The following is a 22,916-nucleotide window of genomic DNA, read 5'->3' on the forward strand; positions in this document are numbered from 1 at the left end:
AATGTCATGTGGTGCCCATTCTGCTCAATACATTTTTTTATTTATTTGACAGGGACAATGCAATCATACATAGTTACAAAACAAAGCTTGCAGGCGATGTGATGCATACAAATGGAGAGAATTCACTAAGCTGGAGATGTTCCTTGAGCGCTCTGCTGATGCTTGTCTCCCCTTGCAACTAGAACTTGCAAGTCTACGTATCTTTGTGTTTTGGTGTTTCCAGGTTTACAGCGAAGAGTGGAGTTTTCCCCTCACATTACTGAAGCAGAAGTACAAAGTAGTGCTCCAAAGAATCACTCTAGTAAAAAATGTATTTGCGGAAATTACGACTTACAGTAAAACACAATTGTCAACATAAACCTTGTGGTACTTGTAGATTTACTCAGTGGGCAAACAAACCAACACTTTTGACTACCAAGACTACTGCTCCTGTGCTGCTTCAGTGAAAATACGACTCAACCAGGAGTAAAAGTATAGTGTCTGAAACCTACGCCAATAAGTGCAATTTCTTGAAAAAGTTCCTCAAGTAACTTTAATACTACCCACCTCTGCATAACATATAAAACAAAACAAAAAAGGACAGAACGCATCTATAAAATGTAATGTTTTAATCAAAATTGTTGTGGCACTTTCAAGTTATTCCTGAATATAAAAAAAGCACACAAACTGTCACACATGCTCACACTTCTCTCTCTCTCTCTCAGTTTCGATCTGACTCAAACACACATTCACAATGTCCTGAATTATTTGATGACAAAGACATGGAACAACAGCAACCACTCATAAAGAAATAAAAACACAACATAGTCCTTATCTAAAAGTTTAAATAAAGAATCTGCAAAATAAAATTAAAAAGTGTATAAAAAGTAACAGTCTTTTTTGTCAGCATGAGTGGTAACATTAAAAAGATCTCGCCATAGATATCTAGAGACAGCCGTGCGAGTGCAAAGTAGAAATAACTTGTGCTTCCTGCGCTCCTTCCTATCCCTCTCAATTTATCATCAGAGGGACTCGATCAGGCCTTTGCAGTCAAAGCCCCCAAGCCAACTCAGTGTCCGTTTACTTTCTGTGTCGTCAAAGTAGGATCCATTGCAAAAGAAAATTGAATTCTGTCAATTGGACATAAGTTGATTGGCGAACCGTATTCACTCCTGACTACGGTAGTTTGATTCTAATCTGCTATATGTTTTTACCACGTTATTGTGTTCAACAATGATCTAGTTTTAAACATTTTTGTATCTGTATTTGCCTCCCATAAAGCAGAAAGGTGCTCTATGATTCAAAACACATCAAGGAAATTAGGCAATATCTATTCACAAGATTAAAAGGTGACGTCAATCATTTCATCCTTAAACCATCTTCCTAAACTCTTTTTGGTTTTCATCAGTGTTCCAACCTTTACCCCGTGAACATGAAAGAGTGAAACCATATTCTCATCATAGCTCGTCGTGGGCAGCCTCATCTGCTTTCAGTTTGAACTCATTTTCCGTGATCTTCCCGTCTCCGTTGCGGTCCTGGTTGGAGAACATGTTGTCGATGATGCGATAAGGGTCAAAACCTGGGGCAAGACGACCTTTGCCCTCAGTCACCTGACGCATGATGTAGTCTGTAAACTAGAAAAATATACAAACAGCACATGATTAGAATTCCCACGCGCCTTCTTTTTAAGAAAATTCTGATACTCCAGATAAAATAGGTTCAGGAGTAAAGTATGCACATTAGTTTAAGTAAATGATTTATTCTCGATAGAACATTGAGGGATTCAACTAGAAGGGCTTCTGGGAGTTAAAGGTGAATGATTCTTCAGTTATCAATTCATTTTGAAAAGTACCTCAGAAGATTCCACGTGTCCGTTTTCGTCCTTGTCCATCTCGGAGAACAGATTGGGTGAAACGTCATCGTTCCAGATGAACATGTAGCCCTCGGGCAGTCCTTCCTCATACTCCACCAGCTCAACGTCAAACACCAGCACCGCACTGCCAGGCACCTCGTCCGCTGGGAACAGAGTAACAAACAGAGCATCATTTATTATGGACGTAACCAGATCTATTACCATGCTTCGCTCCAACAAAAAGAATCAGGCAAGGGAATCCTCAATGTTTTCAGGTTGGGTTTTGTTGCATTAGATCAGGTTAGGTTTTGTTGCATTAGATCAGGTTAGGTTTTGTTGCATTAGATCAGGTTAGGTTTTGTTGCATTAGATCAGGTTAGGTTTTGTTGCATTAGATCAGGTTAGGTTTTGTTGCATTAGATCAGGTTAGGTTTTGTTGCATTAGATCAGGTTAGGTTTTGTTGCATTAGATCAGGTTAGGTTTTGTTGCATTAGATCAGGTTAGGTTTTGTTGCATTAGATCAGGTTAGGTTTTGTTGCATTAGATCAGGTTAGGTTTTGTTGCATTAGATCAGGTTAGGTTTTGTTGCATTAGATCAGGTTAGGTTTTGTTGCATTAGATCAGGTTAGGTTTTGTTGCATTAGATCAGGTTAGGTTTTGTTGCATTAGATCAGGTTAGGTTTTGTTGCATTAGATCAGGTTAGGTTTTGTTGCATTAGATCAGGTTAGGTTTTGTTGCATTAGATCAGGTTAGGTCTGTTTCATTTGTCACAGGTTGACCTTTGACCAGTTGTAGAGCAAGGGGATCACTGGTTGTGCATTTGTGTGTAAAGCTTCGTTTCACGTCATGCATTGTGACTGACGACCAATATGTACGTATATATTGTGAGAGCAGAGAGAGGAAGACTTACTGACGCCCCTTTCTCCGTAGCCAAGATGAGGAGGAATAACAAGATGTCTCCTCTCTCCAACACACATCCCAACCAGTCCGTCCTCCATGCCGGGTACAACCTGATTAGCTCCCAGGACAACGTTGTAGGTCTTTCCATAGTTATGCCTGCAGGATGAGTCGGAGAACACAGTTATTTTGTGATGTACTGCAAATGTATTTCTATGTGTTAAACAATAAAATATATACACTAGAATAAATATAATACTAACAATAACAAGAATATAATGGCCAGCAGTGGAAGAAGTACTAAAATGTTTTACTTAGATAAAGATACAGTGGCAAAATAATACTCAATTAATAGTAAAAGTAGCACATAAAAAGTCTACTTAAGTAAAAAACAAAAAGTATTTCCCTCCTAATTGGAGAACTGCTGAATGTATTGTGATGATTTTTGGTCAACATTAGCAATTTCAATATACATTTTTGAGTAAATATTAAGTATCGGTATAAATTTGTTTGTTTGTTCAAAGCTGGGGTTTGACCTCAAAGCCTTTATACAAAATGTCATCATGAACTTGCTAAAATAACTCCTCAAACTGAATGAAAATCCCTTTCTACATCAGTCTAGTTAAAACACTGAACTGAAACAGGAACTGAAACGTGGGCTGACAGCGGAAGTGAACATAGATCTTTTGCATGCATCTATTGGTATTTTGCTTCACTTTGAGCAGAACATTAACAGCAGCAGCAAAACTTACGTGGAGTCAATTGATGAACCGTCCATTAAAGTGGCATTGTAGTGATATTTGACAAAATCTCCTTTCCTAGTTTGCTTTTCGCACTCTTCAGGTTTATATATGATTGTGACATTGGTGTTGTCAGAAGGGTTATGGAAGTCAATGATATGAATGTCAAAGACCAGCACTGCAGAGCCAGGGATCTTAGAGCCTGTACAAAAACACAAATACAGATAAGTGGCATGCACTTTTAGAAGTCTGAACCAAAAAGCTGCACTTATTTTTTTAAAGCAATGAAATATTTATTTAAGATGGTACAAATATTTTTTTTTTTTTTTTTTTTTAGATATAGTCAGGTTATAAACATGCACAAAACATTACATTAGGGCATATGTGGGTCCAGTATGTTAGCATGCTAGCAAGTCCCACAAATCATCATCATCATCATCATCAACCACATCAACCAAGGAGAGATTTGAAAGATGCAGAAAAAGTGGCAAGGACTAGGGGTTTGTAAGTGAATTATGACATAATCCAAAGTAGTAGTGGACAGATTTACAACATAGGGATACATAGAGATCAGAGTAAAGAATTTAGTTTGAATCTCATAAACTTGGAAGATTGGTCTATATATATATATATATATATATATATATATATATATATATATATATATATACACGGAGAAAAGTAAAATAAGTTATAGGATAGAGGTAGAATAAGAGTATATATGACTCATAAATAACACAGCCATTCCTGCAGGACTCACATCTACATAGATTTAAACTTGCATCTATGTTGCTTTTGCATACCTGTGCCCTCCTCTCCATAGGCCAGATGGGGTGGGATTGTGATGCTCCGTTTTTCTCCGACACAGACACCAATAAGGCCCTCATCCATACCAGCGATCACATAGCCCCGGCCCACATACGTATCATAGGTGCGATTGCGTGAGTAGCTGTCGAAAAATCACCTTATTAACATATAGTTACAGACATGCAAGAAGTAAAAGTTAACCTAAGTTACGCTTTAACTCAATAGAATGTGTTTTTAGCAACAGTTAAAATAAGGGTCTGCATTATTTTGTGGAGGAAATGGGTTTACATGTTAGTTTTTCTTTACAAATGCATTTATAAAGGATTTGAAATTGGTTGATTTTCCTGATAATGGCAAATGTACCATTACAGTAAATGCATTTCCTCTTGATACAGAATTGAATTTTTATTTAAAATCCAACTTATGACAAATCATAGAGAGCTAGCCGAAACTAGTCTTGTGACAAATGGCAATTTAAGTTTCTATTCTCCAAAACCAAGAAGTAGATGGTAAGTGCAATACTGCTATGTGGTGGGGACTTTAAGTATAACACACAATAAACTTGCAGTTTATTGATGATAAAAAAAGTTATACAATTGTACAAATAATATCAAATGTACCTTGAGTCGAAGAATGTCCCATCGAGGAGGCTGCCGTTATAATGGTAACGAACAAAGTCACCAGCAACTGTTTTTCTGGTGCAGGATTCGGGCACCTGTTGATTGGTCACTGTGATCCCATCTCTGGGGTTATGAAGGTCCAGCAAAACCACATCAAATACAAGAGAGGCCTGTCCTGGGATGTCACTGCCTGAGAAATTTAAATCAAATTAAAAACTGTATATGTTGATTTCAGGCACATTTGTTTTCAGCTTCCAAACTTGGTTTATACTGCCCTCTTTAGGCTGAAGTATATAACTGCACCAAACTACCAGTAATGAAGGCAACTGATTTGATTACGCGAGAAAAATCATCAAGGTTTACCATCTCCATTCTCCCCATATCCAAGGGAGGGGGGCATTGTAATGATTCGTTTTTCCCCAACACACATTCCCAGAAGCCCCTGATCCATGCCTGCGATGAGCCAGCCAATTCCCACATAGGTGTCATAAGTACGCATTCGAGTATGGCTGCAAAAAGAAGCAAGGCAAGTCATTTCAACATAGATTAGGACAGAATTATGTGATGGTTAAAATTCGTTGTGATAAAAACCTGGAGTCAAAAAGAGTCCCATCCAAAAGGGTCCCATTGTAGTGATAGCGCACAAAGTCGGATACCTCCACTTTTCTGGAGCAGGTGGATGGGGTGTGGTAGGTGTTGATTTGAACTCCATCTTCGGAGCTCCACACATCCAACAGCAGGACGTCAAAATGAAGAATGGAGTCTGCTGGGATAATGTCACCTGTGGGAGGATGGCACAATTAACAAGTTGTTCAAATAATGACCATATAAACTATGTCTTAAATGTTGCCATTTATAGCTAACAAGTCTAAGTTTGAATCGTGAAAAAAGATGGCTTATACAATGTTAGAATGTATTTGAGATTAGCAGGTTGAATCTTAGTAATGGATTATGATCTGTTATATATTTAATATGATTTAGATACTACAGAAACTATCAACATAAATAATGGATTTTGTAATGCAAGACAAAATACTAAGGATAAAAAAATAAATGTTCATCCTGAAAATGTAAGTAGATTAGTGAGACAGGGTCAGTGCACAATATAAATGAACCATAACAGGAGAGATGCATGGTACCAGGTTGTAGCTCAAGTGCTCATTTCCACCTGTAGTTCCTGGGCAGCCTGATTTAACATCTCTTTAAGTTAGTCCACTTATAATAAATGTCATCTTACCATATCCTTGTTTTCCATAGGCCAGGTGAGGAGGGACCTTGACCAGTCTTCTCTCGTTGACACACATCCCCACCAGGGCTTTGTCCATCCCCGCAATCAACTGCTTCTTACCAACAAACACATTGTAGGTGCTGCCTCGATCATAGCTAAACACAATAAACATCAAGGTCAATATACATTTAAAAAAAGACACATTGTATGGTTTGCAAGCCGATTCTGTAAGGTATATAAAGTGTATACATTTACTTATGCACATAAAGATAAATAAAAATATTACATAAATACACAAACCAATTTGTATCAGAAAACAGAACATAATAATTTAATGAATAATTGAAATTGAATTAAATGAATGTATGAATCAATTAAAGTGAAAAGGTATTTTAAAAGTGTCAGGGTGATTGATGGGTTTGGGAGGCTATAGGTTATGTCATAGTAGCCTATAGCCATACATCCCATAGCCTGGTCTTGCCTGCGTGGCTTCCAGGGGCCATCCTCTGCATGGACACTTTACGCATTACGCACACAGCGAGCTTACTTCCTCTGAAAGGGACTCAGCTAAACTTGTATGTTTACAAAAAGGAAAAAAAGTCGTGTACGAACCTGGAGTCGAACTTTGTGCCATCGGGAAACGTGCCGATGTAGTGATATCTGACATAATCTCCCACTTTGACTGCGCGCACGCACTTCTCTGGCACGAAAGTTTTCTCAATGAAGATGTCGTCTAACGGGACGTGTGGAGCGTTGCAAGAGGCAAATGCAACAAGGAATGCAAGGCAGAGCGCCCATTGTACGCAGTGGATCATTTTCTCCAGGATTGCTAAACTCAAATCTCAATTGTTGGTCTTCAAGGTGTGTTGCGTCCTCTCGGTCTCCCGGTATTCTGCCTTTCTCTATTCCTGCAGTCAAGTCCTGCCCAAAATCCCGGGGCAGGACGAACACGTGTCAAGTTAGGACAATAAAGCCTGCTTCCTGCTAGGACGTAAAAAAAACATTTTGTTGAGTTTGTGTAGCCTCTGATTGAACCTTTGTTTTGAGAGTTTTCTTTTTTTTTTACTAAAAGTTGAATGTTAATATCCGAATGGTATCGTTGCAGCGACGCAAAGCTAAAGCTAGTTTGTCTGCAGCTGCGTTGGGTCGTAAAGAGGTTATATTTTATTTTGAAGTTTAGCTTTCCTTGTCCGGCCTCTGCGCCTGTACTAACCAGTACCTTGACGTTCTTCTGTGTTCCACGGCAGAGTTGGGGGCACCACGTATTGCTCCTGCGCAGTGTGGTTCCTGTGATGTGTCAACGTGGTAGTGTGGGGGTCCCTTTTACAGCTGTACGCGCAGGAGGCCCACCACGCCCCTCTGTACTTTTACCATCAAAACACCACAAATATAAAGTTTTAAGCAAAGTGCAAAACCAAAGCGCCCTTTCTGAAACGAATAAAAGCAGAGGATTGTCGGCGCGCTAAGTTTTCAGGGCGGTAATTGCCTAAGGGCCCCAAATGTTTCTACGTGGCAGTGGCAAAGGGGGCGGGGGCCCACTTCTTACTAGGGGTCTAATTGACCTGAAGGAAGTGTCAAGCTATTTGTTACATTTATGACTATGTAACAAGTGATTTGTGGGTTGTTTTTTTTTTGCGTAAAAGCTTTGTCAGATTGTGTACTCGGGTTTAAAATGCTCTGGTCCTATTCAGGCATGTTTCTACTGCAGATCTGAACTGATTTCGTTTGTAAAGTTTGTGGGAGGGCCCGTCATGGCCGGTACCTCTGCCCGGGGGAGGGGAGCTTCTGTCCGGATGTGTGATGGAACTTGAGGCGGTGCTACAAACTCACCCGTAGAGCCCATCCGCACAACAACTCCAAACATGGCATCCACTGGTTCTTTACGGCTCTTAACCGCACTTCTACTGGCCTTTCTATCTGCGGGAGTTCACTCTCAATATGAAAAGTACAGCTTTAGGAGTTTCCCCAGGCAGGAGTTGATGCCTTTGGAGTCCGCATACAAGTACGCGCTGGACCAGTACACGGGGGAGAAGTGGAAAGACACCGTGGACTATATCGAGGTCTCCTTGAGGCTTTACCGACTGTTGAGGGACAGCGAGGCCTTCTGTAACCTCAACTGTAGCTCCGTGAGGCTGGACGACGAGGACAAGTTTGCGGAATTCCCAGAACTGCGCTCTTTCGGGAACGTGATGAAAAGGGCGCAGTGTCTGAAGCGATGCAAGCAAGGACTGCCCGCTTTCAGACAAACTTTGCCCAGCAGAGAAACTATAGAGGAATTTGAGAGAAGGGAGCCGTACAAATACCTGCAGTATGCGTACTTTAAAGTAAGAATATTCTGCAGAGGCTGACCACTCTTTATAAGGGTTTTGTTGTCATTCTATAGATTTAGGAATGTAGTCTGCTTGATGAATCCTATACTTCATGTCAGGGTCAAAACTTTCACTTTAACTATTCCTACTTTATGTTAATGCGTTAAATTTGTTGTGCGTAATGACGTAATGTACGTGCCACGGTGCACACGCGGCTGTGGCCTCTATGTCAATGGTTGCCTGAATCATAGGTTTAGGATTAACCCTGTATCTTGACAATCTTGTTACCATGGATGCACATGCAGGGTAATTTACTTCAAGCACAATGTTTCTTTTTGTTTTCTGTATTACAGTCAGATAACCTGGCCAAGGCTGTGTCTGCAGCCCACACCTTCCTCCTGAAGCATCCAGATGACGAGATGATGCAAAGAAACATGGCCTACTACAAGAGCCTGCCTGGAGCTGAGGAGCATCTGAAAGATCTTGAGAGCAAATCCTATGAGGTAAGGGGGCATGGGCTGTTTTTGTAGATTCTGTAATACAGCCATAATATGTGGAAAAGCAACATTGTATTATTATTTTTAGACACTATTTGTTCGGGCAGTAAGAGCCTATAATGGAGACAATTTCCGTACATCGGTGTCAGACATGGAACTGGCACTTAGGGATTATTTTAAAGTCTATGACGAGTGCCTGGCTGCTTCTGAGGGGCCAAGAGATGTCAAAGAATTTAAAGACTTTTATCCCTCTATAGCTGGTCAGTATCCATCACTACTCTGACTTTTATTGTATGTTTCATAATTAATCTCCAAATTTTCTTGACAGATCACTATATCGAGGTCCTAGCACGGAAAGTTAAATGTGAAAATGAACTTACGCCTGTAGTGGGAGGATTTGTGGTAGAAAGGTTTGTGGCCACAATGTATCACTACCTGCAGTTTGCTTATTACAAATGTAAGCAACACCATTCCTCTGGTTACAAATTGTTCCCAGTAGAAAATTAAACTTGAATCCATTTTTGTTGTATTTCTCAGTGAAAGACTTGAAGAACGCCGTGCCTTGTGCAGCCAGCTACTTACTATTTGATCCCAACGACGAAGTTATGAAGAATAATGTAGCTTATTACCAGTTTCACAAAAAGCAATGGGACCTGACCGAGGAGGATTTCCTGCCCAGATCAGTAAGACATTGATGACTTACATTAACACCAGCAATTGAAGTCCACGCTTGTCCACTCAATAAAGCAGAGTTAATGGGTGGTTGTATTGATCACCTCATAAAACCTGAATCCTCAAATTGGAGTTGATATAGTTACCATAATTATACCAAAGTTCTTTAATCAATGGGACTAAATTGAGTAAGCGTTATTCAAGAGTTACAGTAAGCCTAGGGTGTAAAAACATCTATCTTTTAGTCTATATTTTTTTCTTTTATATATATTTTAATCTATATATTTTAATTTTTCACCAAAAAAACTTCAGACGATACCCTACCATAAATAAGCGTGAAAGTAAGGTTTACTAGAATTCCAAGTTAAAACTACATGACACAACTCATCGTTGTTTAATCATCATTTATGTCTACTACCTCCTGCTGCTCCTTCCTTACCCCATTTCTGCTGATGCAACTTGGTGTATAAATGGTACTGCTAGTAAAACTTTATTTATAGAGCATCTTTCACAGACAAAAAAAGTCGTTTATAGAGAGCAATAAAAACATTGAAAGAAAGTACAATAAAGAGTGTCTTCAGCTGCTTTTTAAAGGAATCCACAGAGTCTGCCGCATGGAGGGCCATGGACAGGGCATCCCATCATTTGTGATACTATTATTACTACCACAAATAAAATAATGCTTTACCATTAGCCTAACTTAAAGGTGCACTAAGTCCGACAACTGCTTGTCTCCAATGATCCACAGAATGGCATTAAACGTATCTATATCTCTATGGAGACACTGAGTTGACGCCATCTAATTGAGTTACAGGTCAGATCTATGGATAGGTGAGCCTGCTCACAGTAGCAATACATTTTTTGTAAGTTTTTTAAAATAATAGTTTTATTTATGTTTGCTATAAAACACCTATAATTTATTTTTTTACATTTAATGCCATGTCACATAAAAAATCCCAGTCCTTATAGTAATTTTCAAAATGCACATGTAAATGCCAAGTATCAGAGTTTTTACACTTTTTTGGGAAATGTTCTGTCGTTTAGGAGGCAGTGCGGTACCACAATCAAACGACTCTGCAGTTTCAGATGTTGGACTTCGCCAGACAGCGCCTGATGAGTGATGATGAGGTGGGAGTTTGTCTTCATACTGGTGTGGATTATTGTAGTGTTTTAAATGCTCTGAAAGTAGGTTTTAATGTTCAGTTTTTATTTCAAAGCAGAATAACTTACTTGAACCACTGTGGTGACTCAAATTGTGTGTGGTTTGTATTGTACAGCTGTACAGTGTTATATACAACTAGCTATACATGTGTAATACACATACAATTTCTCTGGGTCACATGTGTTTTACAATAGGACAATTTAGGCGTTGACCTAACAATCTGAACACTAATTGCAGACATCCAGGAGGGGGCAGCATGACACCTGCAGTTATTGTACTGCAGCAAAATAGTTCAGCCCTAGGGCCATATAAAACTGCCCATGCAGTTATGTGTGGTTACTTCCTTTCATTGTGAGGAATATGAAAGTAAGAAAGAGGAAGAGGATGCCTCTTCATGTATGTGGTCTAAAATATAGTTTATTTGTGTGCCTTCACAGGGAGAGGTTGTGGAGTTTATTGACGAGTTTCTGGATGATGAATTGCCCTCAACAGCTGAAAAAACTGAACAACTCCAAATACCAAAGTAGACTCTCCACTGCATGTATTTATTCATTTGTTTGAAGCACTGATTGACCACTGCAGTATCGGAAACAAGTAATAAATCATCCCGAGACAGACTTCATACAAATAATTCCAGCTGACATTGTCTGTGTATGTATGTGCCATTTTTACAATAAAATGATTCAAAGGTATTTTGTATTTTTTAACTGTAATATTTTGGGTTTATTATAAACTTTTGGTCACAGGTCTGTGAGTTGATCTGAGCGGGACACATGAGGAATCACTCAGTTTGAACATTGAGAGTCTGTGGAGTTTATCACACGTCGATGGTGAAATACTGCAAAGGGCATTTTCACTGTATCAGCCGCTCGGGAGGTATCACTGCTCCATTTACTCCATTATTACTCGTTTGTTGTCATTTCTTTGTCATTTTGCATCACACTTGCATCACATAGTATGATTTAAATCTTTCAAACTCCAAATTACTGAAAATTATATCTCAATTGTGAGGATTCATTGTTGCTCTAATGCAGAATAATGTTGAAAAATTGCATGTGTATTTTTTAGATCTTTATTGTTGTATACTTAGTGAGTATACATTGAAAACATTTCTGTAAAACAGTAGTAGTACATGTGATGATGGGAAATAATTTGTTTACTTCCAGGCAAATCTTAATTTTCACACAAAAACAAAATAATGACCAAAGACAAATATTTGGGACAAAGGTTATACATGTGAATGATAAAAATGCAGTATATTTTATGAGCACCTGCTCATAAAACAGTACATTTCATTGTTACGGCAACTGGTTGTGTAATTTTACAAGGAAAAGAATAGAAAACAAGAAAAACTGCATAGATATTTATAGACTATTTAAAAGTGGCAACAAACCTGCTGCCAATACCACAATTTTTCCCTATACAACAATATACATCAGCATCACTGTAACTATTATTTACATTGCACTTAAATTAGTAATTAATGCATTACTATATTCAAACAAACATTTTCAATTAGACTACCATTCCTAACATCTATCATTCTATCGTTCTCCTCTATCATTTTATCTGTTGTACTTTATTCATATCGACAGTATTTGACATTTGTTTCAAAATTCCCTGTGGTGATTTTGCAGATTTCTGCTAATTGCTGTAACAATTATCTAAATACTGATTTTGAACCATTTGTGTGTTGACCTAAAAACGCTCTCCTTTTATAAATAGAAGCAACAGGGCCCAAAACATAGACTTGGCAGCCAAGACTCCCGTCTTGTTTTCAAGACACTTGCTTGAGACTTCCGAGGCAGTTAATGCACCAAGGGAAGCTAAAGTGTAGTTTCAGCCTGTAAGACTATTAATGCTGCCTTACCTGAGCAATGCCTTCACCGCCCTGCTGTTATGATAGGCTCAACAGCTGCCAATCACCACTTAGCCTTCTTATTGTAAACTCTGCCCTCCTCCACTCCATTCAGCAGATCGGCTTTTGCAATCCTCCTCCAACCCAGCACCACCTTTTCAGAGTTTTTTCTTTCAGGTTTTATTTTCACCATCACCTGTGTCTAGGCTCCAGGGGGGGTGTCTGGTCTGAGCCTCCTGTGCATCGCTCATCGTTCCCTGTCGAGGTCTTTACTATGGGGTCTTAAGTAAACCTATAATACGTATATTTTGATATGTCATTGTTAATTATTGTTCAGCAACTTCTATTCATCTGAGTCTCTCCAGGTTGAAACATTCTCAATAGGCTAATCCTCTAGCTCAGTAGTCCTATCCAAGCTTAGCTCAGGATCTGGAGGAGTCTCCGGGCGCTGCACAGCGGTCGCCCTCTGCTCTATGGTACTATACACATACATTTACTTCACTGTACCATCATATATACACATTTTTAAAGCATTTTCTCAATTCCCTTTTAATAGATTTTTTAAAATCTCAATAACGAATAATGATGATAAAAATAAAGCAAGCGTTAAGAACACAAAATCAAAGGTATAAATATACAATGTTAACCTTGGATCTTAACACATTCTCTTGATCATTCAGAATAGTGCTGCTGTTATACTCTTATATAATGACATTTATTCTTTAACGTCAGGGGAACATTACATGTTTAAGGGACTGTGGCTCGCTAGGGCCATATCAGTCTGTGTATTTTCCACAGGACATCAGTAGTTTTTATTCATTTATTTAACCTCACTGTATTTAAATAGTGTCAGTAGTGTCTTTGAATATTCCTAACCATTCAAAATGAGTCCATGTCTGCTCCACATGCTTAGACTTTCTGCTGCATCTCTATATGTTGCCCTTGTCTCTTCTGACTTTGGCCTTTACCGTTCATTTCGTACATTGAACTTTTCTGCAGTTGCCGTCGGTAACACCACACCCCAATGATCACCGCTGCGGCGACTACACACACTGCTATAATAATAGCTGCTACTGTTGGACCTTTGCGCGATGACCCCGGAGTTTTGGGTGGGCAGTTCTCATCCACACACACTGACTCCCCTTTCTCCCCCTCCATCTCACCCTTCTCGCCTGTTTTCCCCGGGAGGTTATCAATGGTGTGCTCCTCTACACCTCCAGGCCCAGTCAGGACATCTAAGTCACCCAGAGGTGGCACAGGGCCCTGATCTAGGTACGGGTGCTCTGTGAGGTCTCCGAGCCAGGAGTTGGTGGGTGCGGCCTGTTGCGTGTCGTAGTCAATGGTGTCGGAGAATGAATGAGCGTCCGAAGGGTCTGGGCGGGCAGCAGCAGTCGTATCGTCTTTTCCAAGTTGATTTAAACCTTGTTCTGGGAATCCTGTATTGATAAAAGCATCTATTTCATTTGGGTTCTCTGTCACTTGAACTTCCTGCTCCTTCTCAGCTGTGGAGACGTCTTTCCCTGCCTCTTTTTGCACAATCGGATACCCGTCTAACCATGTGTCATCAGTGGTTGCTTTTGCTCCTGTGGCCTTCTGGGATACATTCTTTTTTCCATCATCTATTGTCAAAATCACATGTTGCCGACTGTTGTCCTCATAGCTGTCGTTATCGTCTGGGTCATATGGCTCTTCTGTATCTTCATGCTTATCGTGGTCCACCTGCTCCCGAGACTCATCTGTATGTTCATCTCTGTGATCCTCTAAACTTTCATGTTCGTCGTATTCCTGGCTGTCGTAGCGGACGCGTACTCGGTCTTCTTCATGCTCTCCCATGTCATAGTGATCATCGTGGTGTTCTGAGTCATCGTAGCCATCTTGTCTTGAAACATCCACATTGTGCTGCGTGGGGATGTAAATAGTCACATGGTCGTCTTTCTCCTGGTGGCTGTCTAAAGTATCACGCTCATGACTCCGGCTGTCATTCAGATTGTCAAAACGGCTGTCAAATGTTTCGACCTGATCCTCTAAGTCCACAGTTTGCTGCTGGTCCAGTTCTTTGCTTTCCTGCTCCCTGCTCTCATTTGACTGGACGCCTGTGGAGCTCTGAGTGGCAGAGTTTGTGGAGACTGGATTTCCGTCGTGGAAGGCCTCAGATGGAAACCAGAACATGTGTTTTTGGGAGAGCAGTGACACAGGGGAGTCTGTAGGTGGTATGTCCTCAGTCCTGACTACATCTGTTCTCTCCTGGCCCCAGTTTTGGTTCACAATCAAATCTCCAACTCCATGTTCTTCAGCTTGTTCCTCTCCTAATGGAGTTTCATGCCATTTCTTACTGAGATCAATGGACACTCCAGGTTTGTCTAATGCAGCTTGTTCCTGCTGGTGTTCAGTCTCATCAACATTGAAGGTTATCTCTGAATGCTCCGAAAAATCCTTCTCATTCTGAAACATTACATCCTGCACCTCCTGATAGACCTGGCCTTGAGCCTCCTCTTGCCCCTTGGGCTGCTGATAAGAATCCGTAAACTGGTCTTCATAATCAATGTGGCTCTCAGCGTCATCTGCCAAAATAAAACAAATATAATTGGAATACACTCTTTAAAAATAAGTTGCATTATGAATATAACATGTGAAACATGTGGGTAATAATCATAGGTGCATATTGATGACAGACTTATGTCCAAAGAAATATTTTGGAAAAAGTTGGGCCACCAGAGTAAATTTATGTCCAACTTAATGTACAACATTAATTCTTGAAAGGAAATGATTGGATGAAGCAACCCTGAGGTAAAATGATGTTAGGAACAGAAGAAATCAAAATGAATACCGGCTTTTTGCCCTTTACACAACACTTGGTTCTTGATTCCTCGCAGTGAACTCGGACACACCGTGGCATGTCACACTCTCGTGCCATGGCTGCCATTTTGAACCCAGCTCACAACTGAGACATTGTCCTTCCAAAGGATTGACTCAAGCCCAGCGCACTCAGCAACACAAGCTGCTTATAGACACAGTGGTGACTATTTTGACCTCAGCATGTTCCTGTCCAATCTGAGGTCAAAGTCCACAGCTTTGAAGTTTAGGAAGACAAGCAGACATTGTCATCATCTTGCGTTTACAGTGGAAACAGACTGTAAACACTTTATTTACCTTTAACACAAAGCTGAACCAGACCATACCACTCTCCACAGCTGTCACACAACAGACTGAAGGCAGAGTTTCCATCGGGCATCACATAACCAGGCATGCAGGAGTACAGCAACTCGTCTCCCAGCTCAAACCCTGTGTGGCCCTGCAGGTGGACGTGAGGAAAGGAGGGCGGATCTCCACACGGTTTACCTGAGAAAAAAAGACGCGCAAGAGAATCAGATGTAAACTGTTCTAAAAGTATCGTTGGAGGTAGATTGTCGGCTCAAGAGGGACATAGCCGACAATCAAACCCTCTTCCTAAAATTAACCCACCATCCCTCCAGAGCATACTATGAAGGCACAACATGCTCTGGGATATGACAAATGCATTAATTGTACAGTATTTTATCTCACCTTTGTCTTTGATACAAAAGGAAGCCAGGTTAGAAATGTCCTCAGTGACGTTTTCTGTTTTTACATCCACAGCTTTCAATGCACTGCCCTCAACATTGCAGACTGTGGTCCTGTAAGCAAGCATATCAACATTTTAAACATGTATTTACATTATTTAGGCTGTTGTCATAGCATAATTTCACTTGATAGTTTGGGTGGAAAAGAGCTATAAAAAGGAATATCCTGATTTTTTTTACAGCAATATTCAAACAATATTTACAATTCATCACGACTGTGCTAAAATATCCATGTAAATGTCTTGGTTGAGGTTCAAGTCACGCACAAAATATGAAGCAACCATATATTTAACCACAAAACAGCATACGTGTGATTTACACGTTATATTCCCTTGTTTGGGAGATTACATAACGTTTGACTCTTTTTAAAAAAATACATCGTTTATATTTAGATGACAATAAATTTGACATTCTAATTTGGCATATCTCCCAAAAACAATTGCAATATGATAGTTTTTTTGACATACCTCCCACCTCTACTTGATAGCATTATGTACCAAAAACCTCTCAGGAAGTTAACTCTTTACACAAACATGTGAAATGCTATGCTGGGCTCTTTTTTGACAATATAGCCAGTCAGTGTAAATAAATATTCCTTTAAATATATACTTCCTGTTCTGTCTCCCACCATGAGATTATAAATATTATTACAACATGACATCACACTACAGGAACCCCAAACATGACATCAGCGGCAGTATCAACTTTCGTGGCCTGATTATCGCACTGTGACCCAACAAAACAAATATTCCCTTGTGAAAGTTACAAGGACAATGTTTTATATAGCTGCCGTTATAGATTCTGTTCACGTTAAAAGGTTTATAATTAGTCCACCTCCCTCGCAGTTGAAGCAGTGTTCCCATGTGGGCTGGCTCCAATCATATTCATAAGGAAATTAAAAGCTTTAATAAAGAAGCCATTAACAGTCTGATGTATTATAGTAGTAGCAGTAACAGTCTCAGCCGTGCATCATTTAATGGGAAAGGCCAGTTGCAAAAGTTAAACTTGTGTGTACCTGACGGCAGAACAGGGTTAATGAAAGCATACGTAATCGGAGCAAATTTGACTGTGACTGTGAGAAGTTTCTGAGTCATGGCCAATGTATGTGTCATGTTCTCTTCAACATGAGCTTATGAGGAGAAACGTCTGAGCAGGACAGAAAGGAATGAAAAAATTACAAAGAAAACATTCAACCACAGACAGAAACTAACAATTTTAAGATTAAACAGAAGCCTGACATAACACATATTTGTGCAAATAAAAGTGTTTGAACCTGAGACTAATCATCTTTGTGTTTGGTTGCCAGGGTGACGTGGGTGAATGACAGGTAAGAGGAAAATGTGAAGGCACAAGAGTCAATCTGAGAGGCACCTGTTATTATGAAGCAAAGTTAAGAATGATGTCAGAGAAGTCCTGACGACGCACGTCTAAGACAAAGATCGCACACCCCATAAACAAATACAACCATTTACCTTGAAAATGGAAATCAATGATCAAACTGCATAAACAGGCAGGTATTGGTGATAGCAAATTATGTGAATGTACTACCAAAAGACACTTAAAGTAATTTAAATTCAAAACAAGTTGACTAGATACTTTCATAAAATATTCACAAGGAATAATATATCTATCTGACCATGCTCTCTGAACACACTTTTAGGAGGACAGCGCACGAGGAACGGTAAATCTGAAACATGGTAAGAAGGTGTGAAAGCTTCTGTCCAGCACAGAGAAAGTGCAAAATCCACTAAGATATCAGTAAGTCGCAGGCTAATTTACTGTAGGTACAATATGTGGTCATGTCAATTACCAGTGATTAATTAAACATTTGACATCTTTAAATGCATTATTGTTATTATTTGTGTCTGGTTTACAGACAAAAGTGTACACAATCTGACAGACCTTATACTCACTCAAATGGGATATTCTGAAACTTTCTTAAGAGAACCACTCCGCTCAGTTTACTTTCCTCTATTGTTACGACTAAAGCACACCAATCAAACTGTCAATCATTTTTACCAGGCCTCTGTCTGAGGCGTGTGCCGTGTTACTGTGGAGATGAGAGGTGTAAATGGAGGCAGTCGTCGACATGACACTGTGGCTCTGAAACCTCTCCTGCTCCACCACGGAACAGAGGGCCCATTCTCCTGCTTTTCTCTCAGTCTCCTCTCAAATGTGTCTTCTCCTAACATCCTCCTGTCTCCTTAATGGACACTACAGCCTGCATGTACAATGTAGGTCATGTACAAGATGGAATAATTGATGTCATTTACTTCATAAAGAGTGTCCAAACTACCAGGCAAAACTAAATCATGCTCATCTTTGTTTGAGATTAAATAATGGTCAAATATATACAACTTTCTTGGTAAATCTGATGTTTTGTTATTCTTACCCCACTATGGCCCCATACAGCCACCCACGGGTGCATGTTGAGAAGAAGCAATCAACCACAGCCTGGCGGAGCTCTTCTGCCGAGGCGAGTCGGGCGTTTTGTGAGGCGCAGGCTCTCTCAGCGTCTCTGTGTCCCAGCAGAGAAGAGTTTCTCAGCTCCAACACAAACACACGACCTAAAATAAAGATGAAAAGTCTGTTTAATTGTGACCCACTTTTACAGAATGACAATTTCCAAAATGTTATTGAAGGCCTGTTATGTTTTATGGGGAACTAACTCTCAAGTTAGTAAATGTTTAGTGCAGACCCACAATATGGGAATTCCTAAATAAAAACTATTGGGATTGAGGCATCAGGCAAGGGCAAAATAATGATGTAGGCCCACAATAGCAGTAGTTATAGTAACTATAAATGAGTTATTTTGTCATGGATTAAATTTCCATACATGTGTATCTCACAAACATGGTCAACCATATTTAAGGTCACATATATAATACAGAATTCAATCAATGCATGCATAATTGAAATCTTACTTCATTTTGATTTAGTTTAATTAGTTACTGCTGATCATTCTAATTGCAACATCCTCAAACCACTAACTCACCGTTTAGGGAGCATTCAACAGCAAAGTTGGGCTAATAATGTTTACACACATTCCCAAACAGCTAATTAATACTACAGTGTTAGGACACATCGTCCCAAGAGTTTTTGTAATAAAACACACAGGCTTATGACCTTAATAAAACAAGTAAAAGGCATAACGCGTAATGCAAACGCGTTTGTTTGATATTCTGCTAGTCATGTTAAAGGTTAATTACAATTCCCAGGAGACAATTATCAGAGGCAGAAGCGTCCAAGCCACTTGAACAGCTCAGAACAAGTTTAAACTTGATTTACATTGTTTAGAGTTTATTCATCTATTTTAAGGTAAAAGAAAATTACTTTACCGTCTGCAATTACAACTGGGACCAACTGAAGGCAAGTGATCCATCCAAAGAGCAATAAGCCCACGTGTTGGCTGCAAAGCATCTTTCCTCTCAGAAGTAAGCAAGATGTACAGTGTGAAAAATCCACACTTTGTCGATATATTTTCTGTCCTTAAAGGTTATTTCATACAGTAACAAGTTCAGGTGTGGCTGAAGTTAAGTAGGTCCTGAAGCTGAGGCAGCTCAAGCGCGAGGCGCAGTTTATCTTCCCAAACAGTCGCCCTCTCCAGCAGATGGAGACCCGGTGTGAAACCTGGCGTCTCCCCGTTAGTCAATACGTCACGATTCAAAATCTCGAGGGTGGGCACTGAACCATTACAGAGGAGAGAGACGATGGAAGATTCACTAACACTAACACTGATGTCGGGTGCTCTTGAGCAAGTCACTCAATGTTTCTGTGAGGTTTTATGAAGACTAGGCTTCCCCAAATAGCCATGCCCGTTTGAGAGAAGATAGCTGTTGAAGGACAATAGAGAGACAAGTGTCTTTGTGTCTCTGACTCTGCCAGTGAAGATAACCAGGACACACATAGGAAACACCGCACTAAAGCTTTAACTCTATCAAAACCTATTAAATGTTCTCAGTTATCAGAGCGTGCACATGTGGCATCATCGACTGCATTTACGCCACCAAATCTTCCCGCCTACTCCTCTTATTGGTCCGCCTCCATCGTGTTCTGAGTGAGCGACAGGCAGATTCAACCAATCACAGCGACGTGTTGATTTTCAGAAGCAACAGTTGGCTAAGTTCCTGTTATTAATGGCAGGTTAAAAGTTAACTTAAGAAATGTAAATTGCGATCTTGACACAATTATTTTTTTTATGTGATAGGGATTTTTTTTTTTTAAATGCACATTTCCCACCCGATAATTTGAAGGCTTTTGCAGAAAAACCAAAAGAGAAAGATTTTAGAGTGAAATGCCCCTTATGGTGATTAAACGACTCCCTCCTCAGACATAATATCCAGTCTCTCCTTTACCACTATCATCATCCCTCATGATATTGGCTTAATATATTTCCATAAGTTTCTTCCTTATTTTTTTGTTATATTCTACACTAAAGTTACTGTTGGCTTGTAGTTTAGTTGTCTATAACAGTTTGAGTTTTGCTTTTGAGTCTTTGCTTGTGGGTTTGTATGGTATACTTGCTTTGTTATGTTTTGTAAAAATCTCAAATCTAATAAAAACACGTGTACTTTTCATTTGTCAAACAGGTATTAAATTGGCATAAGCGCATGTCATTTTTCTCCCTTTTGCTCACCATATGCAACAATGTCAAACGTTTTTACAATGGTTTAGATCTTAACTGAACGGCACTCTTACATTTATTATATCCTTATCAACCATGAATGAGTTGTTTTTAAATGTCCACATCCCACAGCACAGATGTTCAGAGGGCTGAGAGCGGAGATAAGTTGGCCTGACTTATGGAGAGGCTATTTGTGGAGAAAAGTGGTCTTAACAGCAAAAGACAAATGCTGATTCACACCTGGTGCTTCTCCAAAACCAAGGTGAGAATTATGTTTTGTGCAGGGGCCCAGCGTTTGGGGATGGACTCACCCGAGACATCACACATGCGTGAAACCTTACTCAACTTCCTGTACGGCTGCGACAGACAATCCGACTGCAGAGGTAAACACACGTACACAAACCGCAGGTATACGTGAGAGTCCAGTGACACCCCGAACAGCCGTGACCTGTCAGAGTGTGAGCTGTGACTATAAAATTGACTCAATGTTTGTCTTTGTAAACGCCAATGAGAGGGATGGAGGTGCCTCTGCCAGAGTTAAAACAACCAGAGTTCAAATAAACCTGCTAACATCATCATTTCAGTAAGTTCATAACTTGTAACTGTCCAAATGCAGATGTTTTGAACTGGTTAACAGTCAATAATTCTGTAATTGCTGGATCTGTCCTCAAGTATTCTCTGTTATCACAAATAGACGATTTTTTTGATAAAGTGATTGCACATTTAAACATACAAGCATTGTTGATCAATTCACCTCAAGATCAAAATAACAAATTTGTGGACACATGTGAATTTTCTGTCATTCATACAAGTTATTTAGACCCATTCCTCATGGCCTTATGACAGCAAAGTCTTGAACATAAGCCCAACCTAAGATGTAAGTACCCCCAACAACAATGCTACATTAAAAAGGGAAAAGTAGAAACCATGTTCGCAGTGCAGATTCACAGAGACACTAGAGCAGTAAAGGTCTTAAACCTACACCCTCTGTGCTGACAGCAGAGCACTATGAACTCCATTCACCTCCAACATAATGGTTAACGGTTGTAACAGAGAAAAATCTGGTAAATCTGGAATTTCTGGCTGAATCAATTTAGTTATACAATACCGTACTATTTTTTCCCCATTGAAGATCCATTGTAATGAGTTAAAATATATATGCTCTGATTTCTGGCCAATCTGTGAAGGCAATGAGGTGCTGTTTTGTGTGTAGTGTAGCTTATTACAATTACATGGCTTGAATTTTACTCAATTACAAGTACAGGTTTAAAAATTCCCTCAATAAAGCATAATTACCCAAAAACTCAAGTCTATAACAGTAATGTGAGCATTTATACTTTGATGCTTTCCACCCCTGATGACAAATGATTTGTATGGCATTACTCCAGTAACTTAAGCGTTTGGCCACATTCTACATTGAGCCGCCAGCCACAGCCCCGTCAAGAAAGAGAAGAGCTCAGAGCTATTCAAAGAACTGAGGTAATTAATCTGACGTTTGATAGGAGATTGTTAATTACCACACAACGTAGTGAGATGCACTGGCACGTGGCTACAGTATAAGCTCATTGCACGCAGTCTGAAGACTCCTTTTTAGCACAGACTTTACAAAATGTCTGCATCCTAGGGAAATATATTTGTTTGAGACACCAGTTCAATTTAGCCTGGTCTAAACTTTGCATCATCATTTCACTGACTTCATGTCTCTTACTATATTCATTATAGGTTATTGTATTGGTTTTCTAGTTTCTCTGCTGTTCCTTTTGCTCTATCATACAATGAGAATTTCAATCAGGCCTTTTTTTCTGGTTTAAATTTGAAATCAATATTTTTTACATAAATGCTATATATTCATTAAACCCCTAACATATTCCGGTCCTACCAATTGTATTCAAATATATAGTATATCGTATCATCAAATGTTCCTTGTGTCTTGGGCTGCCAAAATAAATCAAATTGCAATTTCCTAATCTTAAAAGGTGCTTTGTTACAATAACTCAGCAGCAACAGCAAAAAAAACCCAAAAGGAAACAACATAATAACACAATAACATAATAACATGGCTGTTTTTTT

At 39.6% G+C, this 22,916-nt stretch overlaps 3 protein-coding genes across 3 annotated transcripts; 1 reads left to right on the top strand and 2 right to left on the bottom strand.

The window, feature by feature from the left end:
• Window positions 1-593: 593 nt before the first annotated feature.
• On the bottom strand, window positions 594-7,058 carry fkbp9 (FKBP prolyl isomerase 9). Its single transcript, XM_072447499.1, has 10 exons — window positions 6,738-7,058; window positions 6,135-6,280; window positions 5,489-5,678; window positions 5,261-5,406; window positions 4,898-5,087; window positions 4,274-4,419; window positions 3,483-3,672; window positions 2,744-2,889; window positions 1,832-1,995; window positions 594-1,613 (listed from the first exon to the last, which is right to left on the bottom strand). Exons 1-10 carry the CDS (start codon window positions 6,938-6,940, stop codon window positions 1,437-1,439), a joined length of 1,698 nt encoding a protein of 565 aa, XP_072303600.1. The 5' UTR covers window positions 6,941-7,058; the 3' UTR covers window positions 594-1,436.
• A 908-nt stretch (window positions 7,059-7,966) lies between these two features.
• On the top strand, window positions 7,967-11,457 carry crtap (cartilage associated protein). Its single transcript, XM_072447500.1, has 7 exons — window positions 7,967-8,449; window positions 8,788-8,937; window positions 9,020-9,191; window positions 9,260-9,388; window positions 9,469-9,614; window positions 10,648-10,731; window positions 11,203-11,457. Exons 1-7 carry the CDS (start codon window positions 7,988-7,990, stop codon window positions 11,290-11,292), a joined length of 1,233 nt encoding a protein of 410 aa, XP_072303601.1. The 5' UTR covers window positions 7,967-7,987; the 3' UTR covers window positions 11,293-11,457.
• Window positions 11,458-11,496: 39 nt separating this feature from the next.
• On the bottom strand, window positions 11,497-19,786 carry susd5 (sushi domain containing 5). Its single transcript, XM_072447501.1, has 5 exons — window positions 19,561-19,786; window positions 18,615-18,789; window positions 16,167-16,276; window positions 15,774-15,962; window positions 11,497-15,184 (listed from the first exon to the last, which is right to left on the bottom strand). Exons 1-5 carry the CDS (start codon window positions 19,640-19,642, stop codon window positions 13,533-13,535), a joined length of 2,208 nt encoding a protein of 735 aa, XP_072303602.1. The 5' UTR covers window positions 19,643-19,786; the 3' UTR covers window positions 11,497-13,532.
• Window positions 19,787-22,916: the final 3,130 nt, after the last annotated feature.

The sequence above is a fragment of the Eucyclogobius newberryi genome, unplaced genomic scaffold (assembly GCF_026437365.1).
Source record: "Eucyclogobius newberryi isolate DKJ021-1_F unplaced genomic scaffold, fEucNew1.0.hap1 SCAF_16, whole genome shotgun sequence".
NCBI classification, from domain to species: domain Eukaryota; kingdom Metazoa; phylum Chordata; class Actinopteri; order Gobiiformes; family Gobiidae; genus Eucyclogobius; species Eucyclogobius newberryi.

Coding starts and splice junctions, on each gene's coding strand:
- fkbp9 (XM_072447499.1), bottom strand. CDS start 6,940: ATGATCCACTGCGTACAATGGGCGCTCTGCCTTGCATTCCTTGTTGCA. Junction 2,890..3,482: donor GGTTCATCAATTGACTCCAC/GTAAGTTTTGCT, acceptor CTCATCCTGCAG/GCATAACTATGGAAAGACCT. Junction 1,614..1,831: donor GACACGTGGAATCTTCTGAG/GTACTTTTCAAA, acceptor ATATTTTTCTAG/TTTACAGACTACATCATGCG.
- crtap (XM_072447500.1), top strand. CDS start 7,988: ATGGCATCCACTGGTTCTTTACGGCTCTTAACCGCACTTCTACTGGCC. Junction 8,450..8,787: donor TGCAGTATGCGTACTTTAAA/GTAAGAATATTC, acceptor TCTGTATTACAG/TCAGATAACCTGGCCAAGGC. Junction 8,938..9,019: donor TTGAGAGCAAATCCTATGAG/GTAAGGGGGCAT, acceptor TATTATTTTTAG/ACACTATTTGTTCGGGCAGT.
- susd5 (XM_072447501.1), bottom strand. CDS start 19,642: ATGCTTTGCAGCCAACACGTGGGCTTATTGCTCTTTGGATGGATCACT. Junction 18,790..19,560: donor CCCAGTTGTAATTGCAGACG/GTAAAGTAATTT, acceptor TCTTTATTTTAG/GTCGTGTGTTTGTGTTGGAG. Junction 15,963..16,166: donor CTTTTGTATCAAAGACAAAG/GTGAGATAAAAT, acceptor TTTTTTTCTCAG/GTAAACCGTGTGGAGATCCG.